This window comes from Phasianus colchicus, chromosome 1, assembly GCF_987193195.1.
Source record: "Phasianus colchicus chromosome 1, bPhaCol1.hap1.1, whole genome shotgun sequence".
Taxonomy (NCBI): Eukaryota; Metazoa; Chordata; class Aves; order Galliformes; family Phasianidae; genus Phasianus; species Phasianus colchicus.
The window spans coordinates 180376043-180396735 of record NC_143436.1 but is presented as its reverse complement, the minus strand read 5'-3'; the positions used below and the strand labels follow the sequence as shown (position 1 = coordinate 180396735).

The following is a 20693-nucleotide window of genomic DNA, read 5'->3' as shown; positions in this document are numbered from 1 at the left end:
GAAATGTTTTCTGTTTGCATATTGACTTGCTACCAGAGTTCCCTATATGTATGTCACAACTCCTTTTAGAATTCTTGCATCCAGCCAACTTATTAAAAAATAATTTGTAGTTTATTTGTGGATGTTACTAAATTAGTCATTACCACGTAGCATCTGTATAGCATCTATTTAGCAGATTTCCTTATAGGTCGATTTCCCAGCAGTTGTTGCAGCTCCTCCTGTCACAGCATGTTTCAAGAGAAGCACAGGAAGCACTTCTGCATAAATCATCAAATGGTCTTTTAATAATTCAAATGCAGGTTTTTAAACAAAGACCTTATAAGACCTTAAAGACCTACTGTGAGCTCTTGATCCCTTAGCCTACAGCTCAACAATGCAGTGCAAGCGTTTGTGACAGAAAAGGAGTGTTACTTTCAATTTACGTGTTCTGAATTGCATAAATGAATACAGGCCATTAATACAGGATTACTATCAAACTTGCTTCCAAATGAATATTTAAAAAAAAAAAAAAATTATAACATTTTGCACACTCTTTCCTTTAGGCTATGAATTACCCAGTGCAAACATTTCAAATACAGTGAAAACTGGTCTTCAAGACAGACTGGGAAATCCTGTTCCTCTGGAAAGTGTTCATATCAAGGCAAGGATAATAGACTTTGTAGTGCAGGTAAAGTATGCTATGTATTGTCTTTTTCCATGTCAGACCTGAAAAAAAATTATTTCAGTTCTTAAATAGTGTTTTAATCATTAAAAAAATAAAAGAGGCAATTCAATCTTTAAATAAAGGGAAGTCCTGAAACTGAGTGGAAGCTGTTTTTATTCTCAGAAATGTATTGTCATACAGGTGCCAAAAGCTCCTTGGTCAGTGAAAGGCTTGGCTTTTCTTTTTTTTTTGTAAGTTTTCTGTCTCCTGCAACTGCAGATAAACTTTCCACTGTAGCATATGCATTCTGTTCCCTTTTAAGGACCTTGATGAGTTTGCCACCTGAAACTGGTGAGAAATACCTAGCATGATTAAAGATTTCTGGAAATATATTTGTGTGTTTTGGCTTTGCCTGCGGTTGGAAAACCTAAAATAGCTGTTGCAAGTAAAATAGCAATTAATACAAAAGAATTTGCTATTGTAGCTCTAAAGTTAGCTAATAAACGTTAACCTGGCAGGCTAAAAGTAAGAGCCCATGGTCTTGTAGATTGGTTTTAGTTGTGTTTCTTTTTTTTTTTTTTTTTTTCCAGTATATGTGCCCTAAGGACACATTCCATCAAGTCACCTGCCTTTTTCTATCCTGAGGCATAATTCCACAATCTACCCCTGCGGCTGAGTTCTGCCTGGTTAGGTCTTCACCATGCTAAAGCTATAGTTCCACTGACTTCTGTCATTTCTGTCTCTCTGCACAGGAATCTGTGTTCAGGGGTTTCCAGAGCTAAAGTAGATTCATAAGAGCAAATCATGCTTTCATTTCTCCTGAAGCCTTAAAAAGAAAAGCAGAGAAGAAACAGGAGAGAAAAGAGTTTGAAGAATTGTTGTCGCATGAGTTAATGCTTAAATTATTCTGACACTCAGAATAATTGTTGTCTGATTCTGTTTTTCTCAAGGGGCATTATCTTTATTTTTTTTGTTTTGCTTCCTATGGAATTAATTACTTTACAGTATCATCTGTTCTATTGCCCAGTCCACCAGAGCAAAAAGCAACCTATAAAGCTGAGGTGCAAAGCATAAACCAGAAATGATGAGATAATAAAGGGCAATAAGAATGACAGCAAACGGGAATGAGGAATTCCTGGGGTTTTGTTAGGACACAAAGAAAGTAAACAGAAGAGCAGATGTGAAAAGAAAGTCAGATGCAATCTGCTAACTCAGACACAGAAATTCTGTCACTGGAGGACAGATGCTACACGTGCAGAATTAACACAGGCTTTCACAAACATCCCCTTCAGTATATCTTAAAAATAGATCTTTGCAATTTGGTTTATTCTTCCTTCTTGTTTAGATGTTACTAGCTTTGAAACTATTACAGGCATATGGCAGTAGTGACTACTTATTGACAGGCAATACCTTGGCAGCTCCAGCTCTGCTAGTACATCAGATAACTTTTATAAGGCCATGGTTTACTCTTCTTCTAGAAGAGATTTGATTAAAGATTTAGAGAGTAAAAATTCTGCAGCTCCTTGCATGCTCATGAGATATCAATTTGTCAAGCACTGGTGAATGTTACACCTTAGTTTCTAATGTACAAATAGATCTTTAGATTGTGGCATATATTTCGGTATCTTGCAGTGTAATTATTCTGTTAAACTGAAGGTATTGATGTTTTAACATTGCAGAATTGTGAAAAAAAAATGTTCATTTCAGGTAGTGATGTTTCAGACCTACACCAATCAAAACAGTAGTCCAATTGAAGCTAAGTATGTTTTTCCTTTGGATGATAAAGCTGCTGTTTGTGGATTTGAAGCTTTTGTCAATGGAACACACATCATTGGGCAGGTAAAATGTTACTGTACATTAAACTTGATGCAGCTCCTTCAGTTTCAGGATTTGAAAGCACTTGTTTAGGAATGAAGATGTGCAATACCAATGTTTTGTTCTCTCTCAAGTTCTTTGTTGTTAGCTCTTGACTGGTAGTCATGTCACGTAAGAGAATTTTGGCTAAGTGTTCTGTATACAGGGATGAAAGCACTCATTTTGGAAAATGTTTCATAGGTTAAAGAAAAGAAACAAGCACATAGAGAATATCGCAAAGCTATTAGTCAAGGTGATGGAGCTTATCTCATGGACCAGGATGCACCGGTATGTTAGAAATCATGGTTTCTTACCCATTTGATGATTTTGCATTTCTCACATTACAGATAAATCTTTTCTGATTGTGAGTCATGTTTTTGTTGGGAAGCTGCAATTTATTTGGACTATGCATTTGATCCTTGTAAAACACTACTACTGTTTCTTTAAATACGCACCACACCTTGTATAAAACAGGAGCTTACCTTTGTAACAAAATCATAACTTTCTTTTAATTTTATTTTAATAACAGACTTTTAAATTCAGTTATTTTTGATCAGATTTGCCCTGAAATCCCAAAGAGCTATTGAAAGCTTAACATTTCTTGTCTTACTATTATTTTTCATTACACTTCTGCAAAACCAAGTGGTATTTTCTTTGTTAAGATTTGGTTTAAGTGTGCTTAACCATCAATTAAATTATTATTTTGGACAACCTGGGCTTTAATAGTTTCATTAAAGATAGTCTTTCTTTTTTTTAGGATATTTTTGTAATAACTGTTGGAAATATATGTCCAAACTCTACAGTACTGATCAAAGTCACCTATATCACTGAACTGAGTTGCCAGAACGGTTGTATCACCTTTCATATGCCTGCTTCTGTGTCACCATGGCAACAGGACAAAGCATTGAATGAAAACACACAGGTTTGTTGGAATACAGTCTTGAAATAGCATCTTCTTTTGAAGCAAAAAAATTGTACCTAGGGGATTGCAGTTACACAAGAGTAAGTTCATGATTGCCTTTTAATATCTTAAAGATAACCTTTTGTGTCACTTGTTATGACAAAGCAATGTGAACACAAACTTAGGAATGGTGTGATTGGTGGAAAGTCTGTAGGGTCTCTAAGGATTTATTTACTCATGCAGTACTTCAGAAGTTGACTTGAGTTGGAACATGTTTAAAACTAGATTTTGTATTTTGAATTATCTGCTGTATCTGTGCTTCTGTTCTTCCTTTAAAGCGCTTACAGGAAATCAGGCATTGTGAATTTCCATCATTAAACAGCAGCTAAGCATCTGCTGAACAGTCTCTTTTATCCTTATTTCTCTGACAAGGTTTCCCATCTGTTTCTTTGGATGTCCCTGATGGCTCATGCATTGTACAGGTGGGAGGGGAGGTCATCTCTGTTTAAATGCTGGCAAGGAGCCAGAGGTGGTCCTTGTGGTCCTAGTTCTCATGAGATCATATAGCTGTGTCATATGTCTGACTATTCAACTATGTCTGTATGTCTGACTATTCATGCCTTCTGCTTCAGAGCTGTATTATTGGGAGTTCTGAAGTTCATTGTGTCTTTGGGAGACAAGTATATGCAAATTCAGCTGAATTTTAGCTGCAGTGATACTTGGATGACAAGGCTGTATGAATGAATGATGTAAAGAAGGTTCCAGACAATCCCATTTTAGTGATAGAATAAGACAAAGGAGCTCCAGCTGGACAGAAGTGTCAGGAATTACATGCCAATATTTCATAACTGGTGCAATATAAGATTTCTTCTTTTTTTTTTTGTAGGATACAATAAAAAAGATTTGTGTTAAACAAGTAGAAACACTGAAAAAGTAAGCTGCTTTCATTGATGTTATTTTATTTATTATACCTTTAAATCATTCACTTAAAATGTGTACATTTAACCTTGTTCTATTTATACTGAAATTTGCATTGAGAGACTAGTTTAATCTCATCTTTCTTTCTAATCTGTTGTTATCCTTAGATGGGTAATAATCATAAATACTTCCCTTTGTTTCAGAAACATTTCTGTTACTAAGGATTATACGTAAATTCCCAAGTCACAAAGCTTAATGAGCCAACATGATCTTCATATTTTCGTATCATTGCACTTAACATTTTAGCCTTTGCACTTGCATTTTAAATTAAAAAAATACAATTATCTGAAACTATGATGCTGTTGTCAAAGTAAGACTTCTTGTAAACAAAATATTCCCAGAAATGTTTGTGCATAAGGCCATCCTCCATCAGAATCACAAGGAATGCAGGTAGGAGTAGATATGTTAAAACTTATGTTTTTCAGGGAATTGAATTTTCCTTACTAAAAACACATGAAAAGAGTTTTTCATGAGCATGTTCTTGTTTCTTCTCTGCTCTACCTGCAAAGCTGGCACAAAGCCACATCCATTGCAATTTTCTCAACTTGTATTTGATCCTGAAATAATCCTCCCTATTATTACCTTGCTTTTATTCAGTACAATTACTGTTGGTTAATAGAAATATTGTACTGATTCACTAAAGATTTGGTGCCATTTCTGGCATAAATACATCAAGAATAAATTTACAAGTTCTTATAAAACACATCCTATTTTAGAAAAGATATTTAAAATAATGATTTAATTTAATTTTGACGTGAAAGGATAATTCAGCTAGTAAATATAAGTAAAAAGTGGGAAACACTTAACAGTTATTGTGTGAGGACTGAGATCAGGTATCACTACTTCACTTTTTCCAGAATCAGCAATACAAAGGCATTCAAGTTAGCTGCAAATGTTTATGTAACATTTAATGATATATGTTTTCTGGCTTCAGTCTGGTTCTGCAGCTACTCTGGGACTGTGCATACACGTTGTACATTTTATCCACAAGCATCTTAAGGATAATGGAGGTGTGACTATAAATAGAAAATAATTGCTCATACACTTTGCAGAGGATACACGAATTCATCGTACGTTTCAATAATACCAAGGTTAGGACTCTAAATAGTCAAGAGTATTTTTTAAAGGGGGCTCATTTGACAAAAGTGTTGTAAGGCTGACTAATGCAAGAATACATACAGAGGAAATAGTTGTAGCCCTGTAGACCTACATCCTGGGAGATTATATCCTGGAATATAGTGACTATCCATAACCCAGCACTGCAGTGAGTAAACAACCAGGAATGCGCAACCATTGTGATAATATGGCAAAAGTAGCTAATGCAATCCCAAAATATGCTAATAAAGAAGTAGTGAAGGGGGAAAATAAACTTATGAGGCCAGCCTGGCTGAAATTAAAAAAAAACAACGAAGAAAAAAACCATCACCACCAACAAAACCAGCCTGAAAGCCATACACATTAAGCTCCAGCTACAAACTGGGAAGTGTTTCCATGACATTATATGCAATCTTGTGTTTTGTATGCATCTTATTTCTTGTTTTCTGTGATACCACCTATCAAATTGCTTTTTGATGTCATTACAGAAATAAACTAAGAAGAAAAGACTGGAAGTTCAAGCTGAATTAAAAATAAATACAGCTTTAGCAGTGAGGATTGTTGAAACAGTTACACAGGGAAATATGATGAACTTGCCTTCTCTGAAAGCTAGTTTGATAGCCTCTTAAGAAGTTTCGCTTTAGATAAATAAAAGCATTGGGTAAAATGAAGAGATAGTTGGCTGCATTATGTAATGCATTATACTGACAACCATGTCAAATGACCTCTTTCTCCATTCTGACCTTTTAACCTGTGAATGCCCGTAGTGAATCAGCATGGTAACTCTTTTGGACAGAAACTTATCTAAGTAGTTCAGTATTCTTCATTCCATCCAGACAGTTAAATAGGACAGGAAATATAGCTCATTCTCGTAGTGACATCCTCACATGCAGATTAATCATTATTTGGGTGGAGAGGAACTTTACGAGCTTCAACAAGGGCAAGTGTAGAGTCCTCTCCATCTGGGAAGGAATAACCACACACATTAATACAGGTTAGAGGATGACCCGCTGGAGAGGAGCTCTGTAGAGAAGGACCTGGGTGCGTTGGTGGACAATAGGTTGGCCATGAGCCAGCAGTGTGCCCTTGTGGACAAGAAGGCCACTGGTATCCTGGGGTGAATTAAAAAGAATGTGACCAGCAGGCCTAGGGAGATGATCCTCTACTCTGCCCTGATGAGGCCACATCTGGAGTCCTCTGTCCAGTTCTGGGCTCCCAAGTTCAAGAAAGACAGAGAACTACAGGAGAGTCCAGCAGAGGGCTGCAAAGATGACTAGGGGCCTGGAGTACCTCCCTTAGAGGGAAAGGCTAAGAGACTGTTCAGCCTGGAGAAAAGAAGACTGAGAGGGCATCTTGTCAACACTCATAAATGTCTAATGGGTGGGAGCTTGGTGGATGAGGCCAAGCTCTTTTCAGTGGTGCCTGGTGACAGGACAAGAGGCAGCAGGTACACAGTGGAACACAGGAAGTTCCATACTAACACAAGAAGGAACTTCTTTACTGTCAGAGTGACAGAACACTGAAACAGGCTGCTCAGAGAGATTGTGGAGTTTCCATCTCTGGAGATACTCAAAACCTGGATGCTTTCCTGTTACCTACTATAGGGAACCTAATTTAGGAGAGGGTTGGATTGAAGGATCTTCAGAGGTTCCTTCCAGCCCTGCACTTCTTGATTCTATAATTCAAATGACCACCATTTACTTCTATTCTCTTTATTGAGCAGATTCTCCTTGGATATGTCTATTGAGATGCCATATAGAATTGAAAGCCTACACAGTTGGACACATAAACTTAAGATAAAGGTAAATTAATTTCTCTATAACTGCCTCTGCCTTAGAAGTTCTGCCATGTGCTTTAAAAGGAACTTTAATCCTAGGAAATATGTGTGCAAGATTTGTGTGACTTTGTACAGTATTCATTCCTCAAACTGATAGGTTCTCTGTTTTTCTCAGATGAATAATTCCGTTGTTTTTGAATCCTTTCTGTATTGTTTGTCTTCAAGTGAATGATATTTGAAAGAATATAATATGTAAATAGCAACTGTGCCTTTAAAGATTAATACAATCTTTCTGGAAAAGATCTCTGTTACTACCCCTATTAAATTTTCTGCATTCATTCCCTATCCTCATGAATCACAATTTTATTTTGTACAAGTAAAAAATATTCACTGTATACTTACTAAACTGAGATTACATGCCTGTTTTTTCCTCTCTTCCAGAAAACAGAATGCAAGGCTGTAATTAAGACTGTAGATAACAGTTGTTTGGACAGTAGTGGCTTTGGTCTAGATATATGGATTTCTCATGCCTATGTACCCCGAATGTGGGTAGAGAAGCATCCCAACAAAAATAGTGAGGTATGGCATACCTGTCATAGAGTTTATGAGGTAATATGTTAAAACATAACGAACAGATGAACACAGATAGGCAGTGTTCGATAGAATCTTGGTGATTTTCTTTTATTCTTTTCTTTGGAATAGAGTGAAGGTTGAGGTGCATTTTCAACAGTGTCCAATCACATTTCAGTTGAAATGCTTTTTTCTAACTAACTGTTGTGCTGGTGCTTGTATTTCACAGAAATGTGACTGTACTGCTTACGTGGATGGTGGCAGTTATGACTACAAGAGATAATACCTGTAAATTGTTTTTAAGTTGGAGAATAGAATTGAATGCTGTTTGCCAAAGAGTGAATTGGATTGTAAAATTAAACAACAAAATTCCATTTTCAATTTTTCATGTGGAACTTGAGGTATAGGTAAAGCATAGGAAAATTGCACTTTTCAGGAATTTAAAGTAAATGAAATATATTTGCTAAAATTTTCAAATATTACTTTATTCTGCTCTCATTCTGTAATGAGGAAAATGAAGATGCATGGGTACATTTCTAGTGAAAAAGTATTTGTTCACTCACTGATTTTGTTTCTCTCTTTGTAGGCTTGCATGCTTGTATTCCAACCAGAGTTTGAAGCAGCATTTGATGAAGAGCAGCTGTCCAGTGAAATTATTATTTTACTAGATTGCTCAAATTCTATGGCAGGTTCAGCTCTATTGCAAGCAAAGCAGATTGCTTTACATGCCTTAAAACAGTTTAGTTCCAGACAAAATGTAAATATAATCAAATTTGGCACAAGTGAGTTTCTTTGCTTCTTTCTTAACTGTAAGCCACTTTTTACTTGCCATGACTTAATTTTATGTGCATCATTATTATCAAACCAACTTAATACACTGAACTGCAACTTGGAACATGCAGTAGTATGATGCATTTCTATTCTGATATTCTAGTCATGAAACTTAAACTTGTGTTTCCAAGTGTTGATAGATACTTAATATTTCAGTGCTCTTAAAATCTATCTTTGTTTACAGATTTCTCAGAATTTTCTTCATTTTCAAAGAATACCTTAAAGGATTTGGCATCACTAGCTGAGTTTATTACAGTAAGTAAATCAATATGGTTGTATTCTAAAGAACACTTCTTTGAAAGGAGTGGTTATCATTACAGAAGTTACCCAACTTTTTCTTTTCTTTAGGCTAGCTTCTAAGGATTTTTTTTTAATAATGTTATAATTTTTATAATTATTTACCCTAGTAACAAGCACAACCGTATCTAAATATTAATTCCACTATGGTTTAAGATAATTGCTTAAGTTGTTATTTTGAAGGTAAGTAGGTATCTGTATTAGGAAAGATTACAGTGTTTCCCCCTAAAATAATCCTTTGGAATTCATGCTTCTTGTTGCCTGCCCACAGCAGAATAGAGGAAAATATTTACTTCATATAATCACAGAATGGCTGAGGCTGGAAGAATCCTTTGAAAGTCATCTGTTCCCACCCTGCTTGAGCAGGGACACCTAAATCAGGTTGCCCAGGACCATGTCTAGGTGGCTTTTGAAAATCTCCAAGGAGGGAGAGTTTACAGTTTCTTCAGTCTGTTCCAGTACTTTGTTATGTGCACAGTAAAGAAGTGCTTCCTGATGTTAAGCTTTATCATTTGTAAAAGAAGACAGCATTTAGATAGGCCAGAGGACTTTTACTGAGAAGAAAAATGCTTTTGTCATCAAAAGATTAGGTGTAAACTATTTAAGATGAACAGTTTTGGTTAGTTCTATGTTCTAGTAGGCTCTTCATCTGCAAATAAAGCTTATTGATGCTAGCATAATACTTCAGATACTAACATAATGCATGGTAGGATGCAAATGATTGATGCAAAGTAACACAGAGGGGAAAAAAGTGCTAACTGTACCTGGATGATGTTGGGCTTCCTGCAGTAGAGAGATGCTGGAGCCACATTAAATAGCCCTTTTTAAAGCCCACCATTCAGCAGCAGGCAAACGCTTATGTAGCTGTATAAATCTGCGTTGCTCTGGTGTCTTGAATACTGTAGACACTTTTAGTCACTCCATCTCAAAGCAAAGAGCTGGAGATAGAGAAAGCAAAGATAGCCAAGTATATGGAAGACATGCTGTGTGAGGAAAAGACTTTTCCTGATTTTTTTAGTTTCAGTTGCATCCTTATATAGTCATCTCTTCCAGGATAAACAGAGAGGAAGAGGAGAATAGGAGTGGTTATTTGCTGTTTCTCACCTCTGAGGGTCATAGCACACACAGCAAATGATCCATCAGCAGATTTCAAAGAAAAACACTTGAGGGCAGATTATTCTTCAGTTCAGAAGTGGGATAGGCAGATTAAAAGATAGAGCTGTAAACAGCTTGTGGATGCAGTAAAGTGGATAAAAACTCCAGAAATTCCCAAAGCACAGATTACTGAAATTTCTGAGAATATTCTGGGAGATTTTATAATTGTCATTATGTATTTTGCCTATGAAAAATGTTTATTGCTTAAACCAGAGAAAATACAGAATGTGATTAACCTCAAGGTCCACCTCTAATTGTAATTATGGAAGAGCAGAAACAAAATAAAAATTAATAATTAATAGTTTATATTTAACTAAATATATAGTAATGAACAAATCAATTATGTATTAGGTGTTATTTTAGAAAAGATCAGTTAAGTTTAAACTAAAATTTTAATACTTCATTTTTCAGTCTGCTACAGCAACAATGGGAAACACTGATTTATGGAAGACCTTGCGTTACTTAAGTTTACTATTTCCTTCTCAAGGACATCGTAACATTCTTCTTATATCTGATGGACACATTCAGAATGAGAGTTTGACCTTCCAGCTTGTGAAAGATAATGTCCACCATACGAGGTTATTTACGTGTGGTGTTGGGTAAGTAGCACAATTTGATTTTTCTTTTAAATCACTGGTATTTTATTTGAAGTGAGAGATTAGTAAGCTGGGAAGTGTCAGATGCTTGGTTGTGCTATCTTAAAGATCTATATATATTTAGATTAATTGCAGAAATTTTTGCATACGTTTAATAACCAAAAAGAAAAATATGTAAAATACCTACAGTAAAGTTAATTCTATGTTCAGATAGCCTTACCTATTCATATCTTTCTTCATTATAACAACTTTTAAAAAGTAAAGTAAAATCGGAAAATATGAGCGTTAATACTTTAAAACATTGTGTTTCATGTTTTGATATAGTATGATTTTGATGGTGCATTTTCAATGTAACGTTAATAGTTGTACAATTTCATTATTTCATTTTCATTTGTTTTGTAAAGACAGTGTAAGCATTAGGTTCCCAAACATGTGGTACATTTCACTGCTGGAATTCAAGCTACTTCAAAATGATGTGATAATGAACCTCCTCCACTACAAACCAGTCTTTGTCTTTCAGAGCAAATCAGGGAGTGACTGTTCCAGTACAGTCAACTTTTTTGCTAAACATCCAAATTCACACTTCCTCCTCTCAAATGGAGACAGGAGAAAGGAGACATAATTTCTCTATTACATGTGCACTCCCTATCCAGAGGAGGGGAGGAAGAGCAACTGTTGTCACACTGACTTAGCTCACATCTTCCACAATGATGGAAATATTAGAGAGAATGAAGCTTGGGAACATTTGATATAAACTATCTGTGTTATAAAGACCTCTTAGCAATCACAGGAACAAGTAAAACCTCAGTGAAATTCATTGTAATGTACTTCAATTGCTCAGTATTTAAAAAAAAAAAAAAAAAAGGCAAGATATGTACACATCTGAAATGACTTTGGAAAAAAAGGCTTACAGCTAGGTATTTCACATTGCCAGGCGAAAGTGGGAAGGAGTCAGATAGTATTAGCTTCTTACTATTCCTTGGGAGGGAATGCATCAAAATAGAGACCAGTGGTGAGGATCCTGTTCTTCTAGAACATCCTTTACCTTCTGCATGGCTCCTTCAACATTCCCCAGTTCTCACAGCCATGAGCCCTCTAACAGCACTGCACAAGCACACCCCTCAGCCCACAGGCTATGCATCCCAGTACACTTCCAGTGTAATCACACATTTTAACTGTAACAGAATTTGCATCAACTCACAATAAAGAGCAGATGGTGCGTGTCTCCTTACATGCTAACATCCTTTTTAACATACTTGCAGTCATATTGTGTTCATTTTCAGTATGTTCACATTCATATTCTTGTTATGACAGAACTAGGCCTGGGGATGAATTGTCTCAGTGCTGATAGGCTAAGAAGACATGGCTTTTAATAGTTCCTCAAAACCTGTAACACAAATATAATGGTGCTAATGTGCAGTAGTCTGCTTTCAGGAGGTGGGATCTGTGCTTAATGTGTTACATTGTTAAAGAACAAATTGAGAAAGAGTTGTGAAAGAGAAGTTGGTCTATGGATAATAGAGTTGTTTAGAAGGCTGTATTAGTACAGAATAGTCATCACAGTTTTGTCTGTGACAATTCTCTTCAAGTGAATGAAAAAAATCATAGAATCATAGAATAGTTTGTGGTGGAAAAGATCTCAAAGACTATCCAGTTCCAACCCACTGCCATGGGCAGGGGCAGCTTCCAACTAGATGTTATGTGTTCCTGTTATAAAACATAACTGTACTATTTGTACAAATTCAATTTTTTTCTCAAGGAGGTTTGGTGACAGTTCAGTAGGTTTCTCTAAGACAGTGCTGTGATGCTGTCAACCACTGAATCTACCTGTCTGACAAAGAATTAAGACGTAATATTCTGTTTCTCACAATAATTTTCATCTGCTTAATTGTTCTCCTGTAATACTCCCTAAAGCTCTCTTTGTCTATAGCTTCACAGTAGTCAGAGCTGGGGAGCAGAGCTGATAAGTGTTATCATATCAATTATGTTTTCCAGAAAGTAAGATTCCCTAATTGATTCTGGATTTAACTGTAAGATGATTGTGCCCATACTAAATAGTTCTGCTGAGACTGAGGTTAATTAGATGAATCAATTAGTTAATGTCATTTTAATTATCTTTATTAGTGTTGGACATTGGTTAATTTCTCTTCACATCCTTGCATTAGGACATGGAGATACTCATGTGCCATGTAATTTCCTCAAATATTATTGGGAAATCTGTAATTCAGTAGCACCTTCATTGGCTCAGTTGCTGTCAGTTGGTCCATATCCTGAAAAAAGTATGGAATTAAAAGTATTTAAATTCAAAAACCTTGCAAAAAAACCCAAAATATTTTAAATGGTATGAGAAGTAGAGAGGAGATCATATGACTTAATGATTTGATTCAACAATTACATGAAATTTTGTTTTTCTCTTTAGTTCCGCAGCAAATCGACACATGCTGAGATCTTTGTCCCAATATGGTGCTGGAGCATTTGAATACTTTGACTCGAAATCAAAGTATAACTGGGAGGCAAAGGTACACTTACAAATGTTGAATATATTCAATATGTGATCATTGTCTGATAGATCAATATCTGATACTGAATATTTTCAGTATCTCAAAATGGGAATTACTGCTTCTTCATTTCATGGGTTAGTGGGGCTTATTACAATAAGAAAAAAGGAGAGGCATTTGATAGAATATGTAGGAAGAAATGCTTGTCTGTCAAGCCTTCTTTTATTGTAAATATAAATGCATAAATATTCAGAAAGGGAAGTATTTGGTTTGAGTGTTACACAGATTTCAGATGCATGCCTTGTTTTCAGTAGGAACATGTGCTACAGCAGAATACTGATAAGTTCTTTGATAAGGGAAGGAATTTGTCACAGTACTTGCCCCACTTTCCTATTCATACTGGTCACTGAATGTGTAAAAGAAAACAAGAAAGCCATGAGTTCATTTTTCTAGTGTCTTTGAAAGAGGTCTGCACTTTTCCTGAGTAAGTGCAATAACCCCAACTTGGAAAAAAGACGATGAAATTTCAAACTTTGTAAGTAATTCCCCCTGCATGGAAAAATATAGTTCCACTTCTTTCTGTCATAGCTCACAGTCTATTTACAGCATTGTCCTTGCTGTAATGTTGAGAACTGTAGCAACTGCATTCCATAACTTTTGATTGTTGGTACATCTGGCAGTTACAGACAATCTGGGACTCCATATGCAGTGCTTCTCAGTTTCCCAGTATAGTTCTGTGCCTACAGCTCTGTCCTGTGCCTTGAATCTGGTCCCTCCTGAAAAAATGACAGTAATAAAAGGGACTGCAGCATGGCTAGTATCTGGCATGTTATTGGCCAGGGGAAAGGACTGAAAATGTAGGTTTATCCCTTCACTAGTCTGGCTGCCATTTGAATGATACATGCAAAATTATCCAAAGCAGACCATGGAGATGTGCAGAACTGTTCACACATTTCAGAGTTCCCACACAGGAGGTGCTGGGTGTAGCAGACCACATTCTCTAACTTTTTTACCAACCTGAAGAAACTTCAGTCTCATATCTCACTTAAAAGCCAGTGCAATAATGGCTGTGTGATTATCCTCACTATCTCCAAGCATCAGACTCTTTTTTACCAATATGTGGTAACAATTTTACAAGTATATGCCCTTAGTTGTACCAAAAATAAAAATTAAAAGAAAAGGAAAATGGAAATATGTTATTTTTGTATCGAGAGACTGTAATTTCTCTTAAAAGCCTAGAAGCAAGCAGAGCTAATTTGTTTTTGATCTTTACACAGATACAGGGCCAGGTGTCTAGAATATTTTCTCCAGGATGCAGTTCTGTTTCTATTAAATGGCAACAGTTTGATATAAATGCACCAAAGCCAATGCAGGCTCCTGCTCAAATACAGTCTTTGTTTACCAATGAAAGGCTTCTTGTCTACGGATTTGTTCCTCACTGTACTCAGGTAAAGACTGGGATACATACTACTGGATGGAAATTCACAACTGAAAAGTTTGCAAGATGTATTATGTTATATTATGTTATGCTTTATCCAGCACACTTTTAGCTTCTTCACTGCTAAATATAATTCAATATTTAAATTATTAGTCTTCCTAGCAAGATGCAGAGAGGAAAAGGATACCTTATTTAATGTTCAAATCACTGTATTTTGATAAATACAGGATTCCTTTCTTTGCAACTGTCCCCTTGTTGTAAGGGGAAATGTTTTTAAATATAGACATGCAGGGAGATACAGCTCTTGAGTTACATTCAGGAATCAGAATAGCATTCATGTGTTCCGGTTGCACAACATAACACAGAGAGGGAAACTTGTTTGTTTGTTTGTTTGTTTTCATTATAGGCCACCTTAAGGGCGATAATAAATGACCAAGAACTACAAACTGTGGTGTCAACTACTGAATTACAGAAAACAACGGGAACAGTGAGTTTGTCCAACACTGTCTGTACATAACTACAGTGGGTGAAGCTGCTTTAAGCAGCAACATGCTGCGCTGTGCTTCTTTGAGTGAACTGAAACTTCTGTTTTCAGTAACTCTTCTTTATTTTTGCTGCTGATGTTTTAGCACAGATCAGCAGTCTTCAGGCTTTTAAAGGGAAACTGTTTTACACACAAGCGTCAGGTTTCTAACTCAAAACTTCAGTTTCTCAAAACAAGAGATGCCGCTTCTTATTCTGATAATTGATTTGGGCTCTAGTTTTATCCATGCATTGGCAGCTCTTCAAGTGATTTCTGCATGCTGCATCATTCTCTTTCGAGTTGTAAATTTTTTTCATGTGGACAATCTGCTTACTAGTTTTTTAATCGTTTGAAATGTCAAAACATTAAAGTGTTACTAGCCTTTCAGCTGCTTCAGTAACAATGAAGTAACTTAAGGGTATTTATATAGAGAAAAGCACAGCACCGATCTTGAAAAGGCAAACAAGCTAAAAAGAGCCATTTATTAATCTAATGGGTGTCTACACTTTAAAAACCAACAGAATAGTCAGCCTTTAGTATTGATTCTGATGGGCTATCATCCTTTCCCCACTGAAGAGCTGATTTGTTTTCAAATCAAAAATATTTTGCTCCCTATTTAGTGTAGTCCACTTTGAAAACTAATATTGTGGGTTGCAGTATTAGAACAGATAGTTTCCCAGGACATGCTCTAGACAAGTGAAACTGGCAAGTAGAAGCAATGTGTGTGCTTAACACGAAGGATTTTTTTTTTTTTTTAAATTCTGTGGTACAAATTCCAGATGTAGTTTTAAAAATAGAGCTTTGAAAGGTGTCAGGTGATATGACAAAATGTTGAAAAACAGGACCAAATTCGAAACCATTATTAATTCTTGATGTTTTAGATGAACACTGAGCATTCCTACCTGTTTCTTTTGCCAGTTCACCTTAGCTCAGAAGTAACTACTTGCTTATGAGGTTATCTTAAGAAGTGGCTCCCTTCAGCATGGCTCCCTTCAGCATCTATTGTATTCTTCCAAAAATGAGCAAGTAGGAATGTTGGGCAATTGAAACTGGAATACAACAGTACTTTGCCATGTCACCTCCATGGTGCTCTTTCTCTTTGTTACCTTTAATATACCAAGCCAACAAAAACCATTTTTCTTTCCTATGAATGACTGGTTCCATTTTAAAAAGCAATTTCTAATTAATAGAATTCAGTATTTCCCTTTTCTGTATACAGACCCTCAGGTCAAAACTGACTTGATTGTGGTAGACCTAATGATTCTTTAAAAGTCAAACTCAATGTACTTTTCCCCAGAATTCTGTATTTTTATGCACAGGACTCATTTACCTAAATCCAGCTATCTAGATATTCCTGTTTAAGTCTGAGATGATTGTCCAGGTTCCATTTGCAGTTACTGGAGAGATTTTTTTTCTTTCAGAAAGGGAATTTTCCCTACTTTTTTAGGTAGCTGTTTCAAAATGAGATTAATTACCTGAATTTTGTTCATTCATTTATTTGCTTTTTCTCATCCTTGACTCTGGTGAGAATGTGTGCAACAAGTGAAGACCTGATTATCTTTTACCTTGATAACATTAAGTGAAATAAAAATACACCTTAGGTGCAATATATATATATATATAATTATTATTATTATTATCACCTTTGTTTTCTTTCTAGGTGCTACACAAACTCACAGCAAGAGCTTTCATTAGGGACTATGAAGATGGTATTCTTCATGAGAATGAAACAGAACATGAGGTTTGATAATCTAAAAGCAGAAAATGTGTATTTAAAATGTCAAATAGCAAACGTTTCAGTCGAATAGAGATTTTTTTTGCCATGTTTAACATGACTTTTAGGTTGCAGTTCCAGTGTCACTTTATGGTTAAGGTTACCATATAGTAATACATTTTCCCACTAAATGAGATTTTGAAGAATTTTGAGACAGTCTTGTGTTCTTCCCCATTATAAGAATATCTTCTCTGAGCATAATGTGTATGTATTTTTCCTAACCTATACTTGTCATGGCAGGCTGTTGGTGGTTCTTCTTTCCCTGTGGCATATAAAATTTTTGTTTCCTGTAGTTCATACTACTACAGGAAAAGTCCTTATCTTTTGTATAGGATAGGGTGGAATACAATGACACTTCTCTGTGTCCAGTTCTGGGCTCCCCAGTTCAAGAAAGATGGAGACCTACTGGAGAGAGTTCAATGGAGGGCCACAAAGAAGATGAGGGACCTGAAGCATCTCCCTTAGGAGGAAAGGCTGAGACCTGGGGCTGTTCAGCCTGGAGAAGATAAGACTGAGAGGGGATCCTATCAATACCTATAAACAGTTAATGGGTAGGAGCCAAGTGGGTGGGGCCAGGTTCTTTTCAGTGGTGCCCACAGACACAATGAAGGGCAATGGGCACAAATTGGAACACAGGAGGTTCCATCTGAACATGAGAAAAAACATTACTTTGAGGGTGACGGAGCACTCGAACAGGCTGCCTAGAATGGCTCTCACTAGAGAAAATACATGCCCCTGTCCAAAGGTAAGAGTAGAGAAAGTTAGAAAGCATAGAGAGTTAGGCAAGCCAGTATATTCACGAGCTCTTCCTTTTACATATCCCTATTTTGAGTACATTTGTGTGTTTCTATATTCAGTTCTTACATCTGTTGATTTTATCTAATTATGTTTTTTTCTACATCCTTCATTTAATCGCTAACAATCTAGATGAAGAAGCAAATCTTGAAGAACATGATTATACATCTCAGTTTGGAGAACTCGATTATAACCCAGTTTACAAGCTTCATTGCGGTTGAGAAGAGGGTATGTTTTCTATTAAATGTCTTGCTCCCTCTATCTTATCTGTCAGAAGACTCTAAATTATTTAACCTTACACACATCAAAACCAATCCTCATTTAGCTGAACAATGTTTATTAGTTTAGAAATAGAGACAAAGCTATGATTTTTGAAAATATTTTTATTTCTTCTGCAATGCAGTGAGTTATTTTTGTTATCTTTCTGAGTTTACGACAAAACCTTTTCAGTCAGCATGTTCCTGTTGGGAATTGCCACAAAGGTTTGCAGTTTGTGCTAGAGCTGTGGAAGCCAAATTGTTCAAAGAGCAAGACCATATGAAGTGCAGTTATTAATCCTTCTTCATGCATAAGCCACAGAACAACTTTTTTTCATAAAGAAGTCACAATACCAAACTGTAACAAACTGGCCACCTTGGTTATGAATTACTGAAGAAATGGGTTTTGTATGGCAAAAGTCATTTGAGGAGAGTCTGTGTTGGGTGGTAATCACGGAAGGAAACCAAAACTTGATTGTATTAGTAATAATTATTAGTATCAGTATTCCTGTAGTATTAGGAATACTATATAGTATTCCCTTTACTGGGAATATATTGTTCCTCAATATAGTCAAAAGTCAGAAGTTAGATTTACTGCTTATTGGTATACACAGAGTATTTTTAATGTTCTACTGTATCTGCCTGTTCTGTTTTCAATATGTTTTGAATGCACAAATAAAAAACTCACTCTCTCTGTTTTGGCAGATTTTTTTGGTCTAACAGCTATCATAACTAAGAATTAAACAAAGACTGAAGAGAATTCTCAAGTTTATAACTGTGATGAATTTTATTTTAGGATACCAATGAAATTTGTTCTGCTAATGTTCCAAACATCCTGGAAATTATAGCTCAAGAAGATGTTGATTTTTTACCTTACATGAACTGGGAACAAAAGCCAGTGGGATCCAGCATCTTATTCTCAGGAGTACCTTACGGGATGCCTCCATTTGATGTATGTTACTAACATTTCTGGTATATCATCCAGTTGTGGTGCTGTATTGCATGTGATAATATACAGTTATTGTTTATGACATTTCTTCAATTTTTGAATTATCTAGAAAGAAATTAATTCCATACTGGATGCTTCTTCATTTTTTTTCCTCCTGCTAGCAGATAGTTGGATAGAGGTACATGGGGAGAGTGGGTCTATCAAGGAAGATCAAGGTTTTGATGAGATGAGGAAATCTTGAATTAATGAAATAGGATGTTTGCTAGTTATGGTAGCTCTTACCTTTGGAAACTAGCCAGCAGGTATCATTGTATTACTTCTTAAAGTCTTAACAGGTAAAAGCTTTACATCTCCACATTTCATAGGGGAATCATTTAAATCATTATTTGTCTATTAAATTATCTTGTACATGACCATGATGTGCATTTAAAACAACTAGAAACATCACCTTAACGTGCAGTCTGTAATGTAAGTATTGAGATTGTGGATTATTTAGAATTGTGTCTGTGTGTTTGTACTGTAACTTAGGTAAAAAGAAGGTAACTTGTCAGTGGGTATAAATACATGAAGCAAAGGTGCAAAGAGGAGGGAGCCAGTCTCTTTTGAGTGATGCCTAGTGCCAGGACTAGAAGCAATAGCAGTGCATCATGTGAGCTTCCCAGCTTGAGACAGCACAAGCAGGATTCACATTTCAGTTTGTATAAATCCATCTTCTGTATATGTAAAATAATATGGTGTGGTAGAACTTCCTTGGATCAAAACTATCATTATAGTCATTGTTTTTATCTTAATAATGCACAACACTTCCCCATTCGTATTTTGTCAGGCAAATTTCACCTTAGTAAGGTAGAATAAGGTAGGAATTTTAGTTTGATATACTACTTTCATCTTGAATTTAAGAATGTAATGATATGCACAACATAAGAAAAATACTGCATTGATTAAAAAGAGAAAAATACCTTACTAATTCTGGTATTATTTTATTTTCTTGTAATTTTACTAAACAGGCAGTTCTGCAAGATTCTGACGCTTGGTCAGATTGTTTCACACCTAAGAGATGTGAAACTGAAGTCTTCCAATTGCAATTTGAAGAACTTCCTGTTTTTGAAGAATGCACCTCACAAGAAGTCACACCACAGGACTTTGGATTTCATGATGGTGACATCAGAATGATGAAATGTTCAAGAACAATGTCATCTTTACCATGTAAATCTTCTGTGATGAATTATTGCAAGACTGCTTCATTATCTGGCTCTGGACTAGAAGCAGGAGGAGAAGCTGATATAACTCAAAAAGATTCACTTCCAATACCTGCAGTTCCAAATTCAGGTGCCCATCTGAGACTTTGTGAACCTCCCTTTTATTGTTCTCCTCAAATTCTGTCTGGAGGAATGAAATATGATAATTCTGGTGTTGATCACATTCCGAATATACTTGTGTTTAGTTCATGTACAAGCACGTACTCTTCTGATAAGACTAATGCTGAAAAACAAGTTACTTACAATTCTCCTGTTCCCCAACATTGTAAAAAAACAAAATTAAAGCCAAAGGGTAGGAAGAAAATGGCAAGAGGTCTGCACAATGCTACAGCTTCTGAACAAGAATTTCCTGAGAGCGCTAAACTTTTGGTAAGTCTTCTGTCAGGAGTCTTCTATATAGAGGATGCTATGAGCGTCATCTTGAAATCCAAGCTGCATTCACCTAATGAAAACTGCCATAAAAATGCTTTTGTTTCAAGGTTCATTGCTGTACAGCAGAACAA

General features: G+C 35.9%; 1 protein-coding gene across 3 annotated transcripts in view; it reads left to right on the top strand.

The window, feature by feature from the left end:
- Nucleotides 1-20693, top strand: part of PARP4 (poly(ADP-ribose) polymerase family member 4) — a 42936-nt gene that overhangs the window by 16753 nt on the left and 5490 nt on the right. For all 3 annotated transcript variants that reach the window (XM_090133865.1, XM_031610559.2, XM_090133866.1), the window contains 17 exons: nt 543-667; nt 2351-2482; nt 2699-2785; nt 3255-3419; nt 4285-4331; nt 7195-7273; nt 7690-7827; nt 8405-8600; nt 8834-8904; nt 10513-10700; nt 13117-13216; nt 14473-14643; nt 15040-15120; nt 16817-16897; nt 17858-17953; nt 18779-18934; nt 19939-20559. In XM_090133865.1, coding sequence (XP_089989991.1) covers nt 543-667; nt 2351-2482; nt 2699-2785; nt 3255-3419; nt 4285-4331; nt 7195-7273; nt 7690-7827; nt 8405-8600; nt 8834-8904; nt 10513-10700; nt 13117-13216; nt 14473-14643; nt 15040-15120; nt 16817-16897; nt 17858-17953; nt 18779-18934; nt 19939-20559 — 2534 coding nt within the window. The remainder of the gene's footprint in view (nt 1-542; nt 668-2350; nt 2483-2698; nt 2786-3254; nt 3420-4284; nt 4332-7194; nt 7274-7689; nt 7828-8404; nt 8601-8833; nt 8905-10512; nt 10701-13116; nt 13217-14472; nt 14644-15039; nt 15121-16816; nt 16898-17857; nt 17954-18778; nt 18935-19938; nt 20560-20693) is intronic.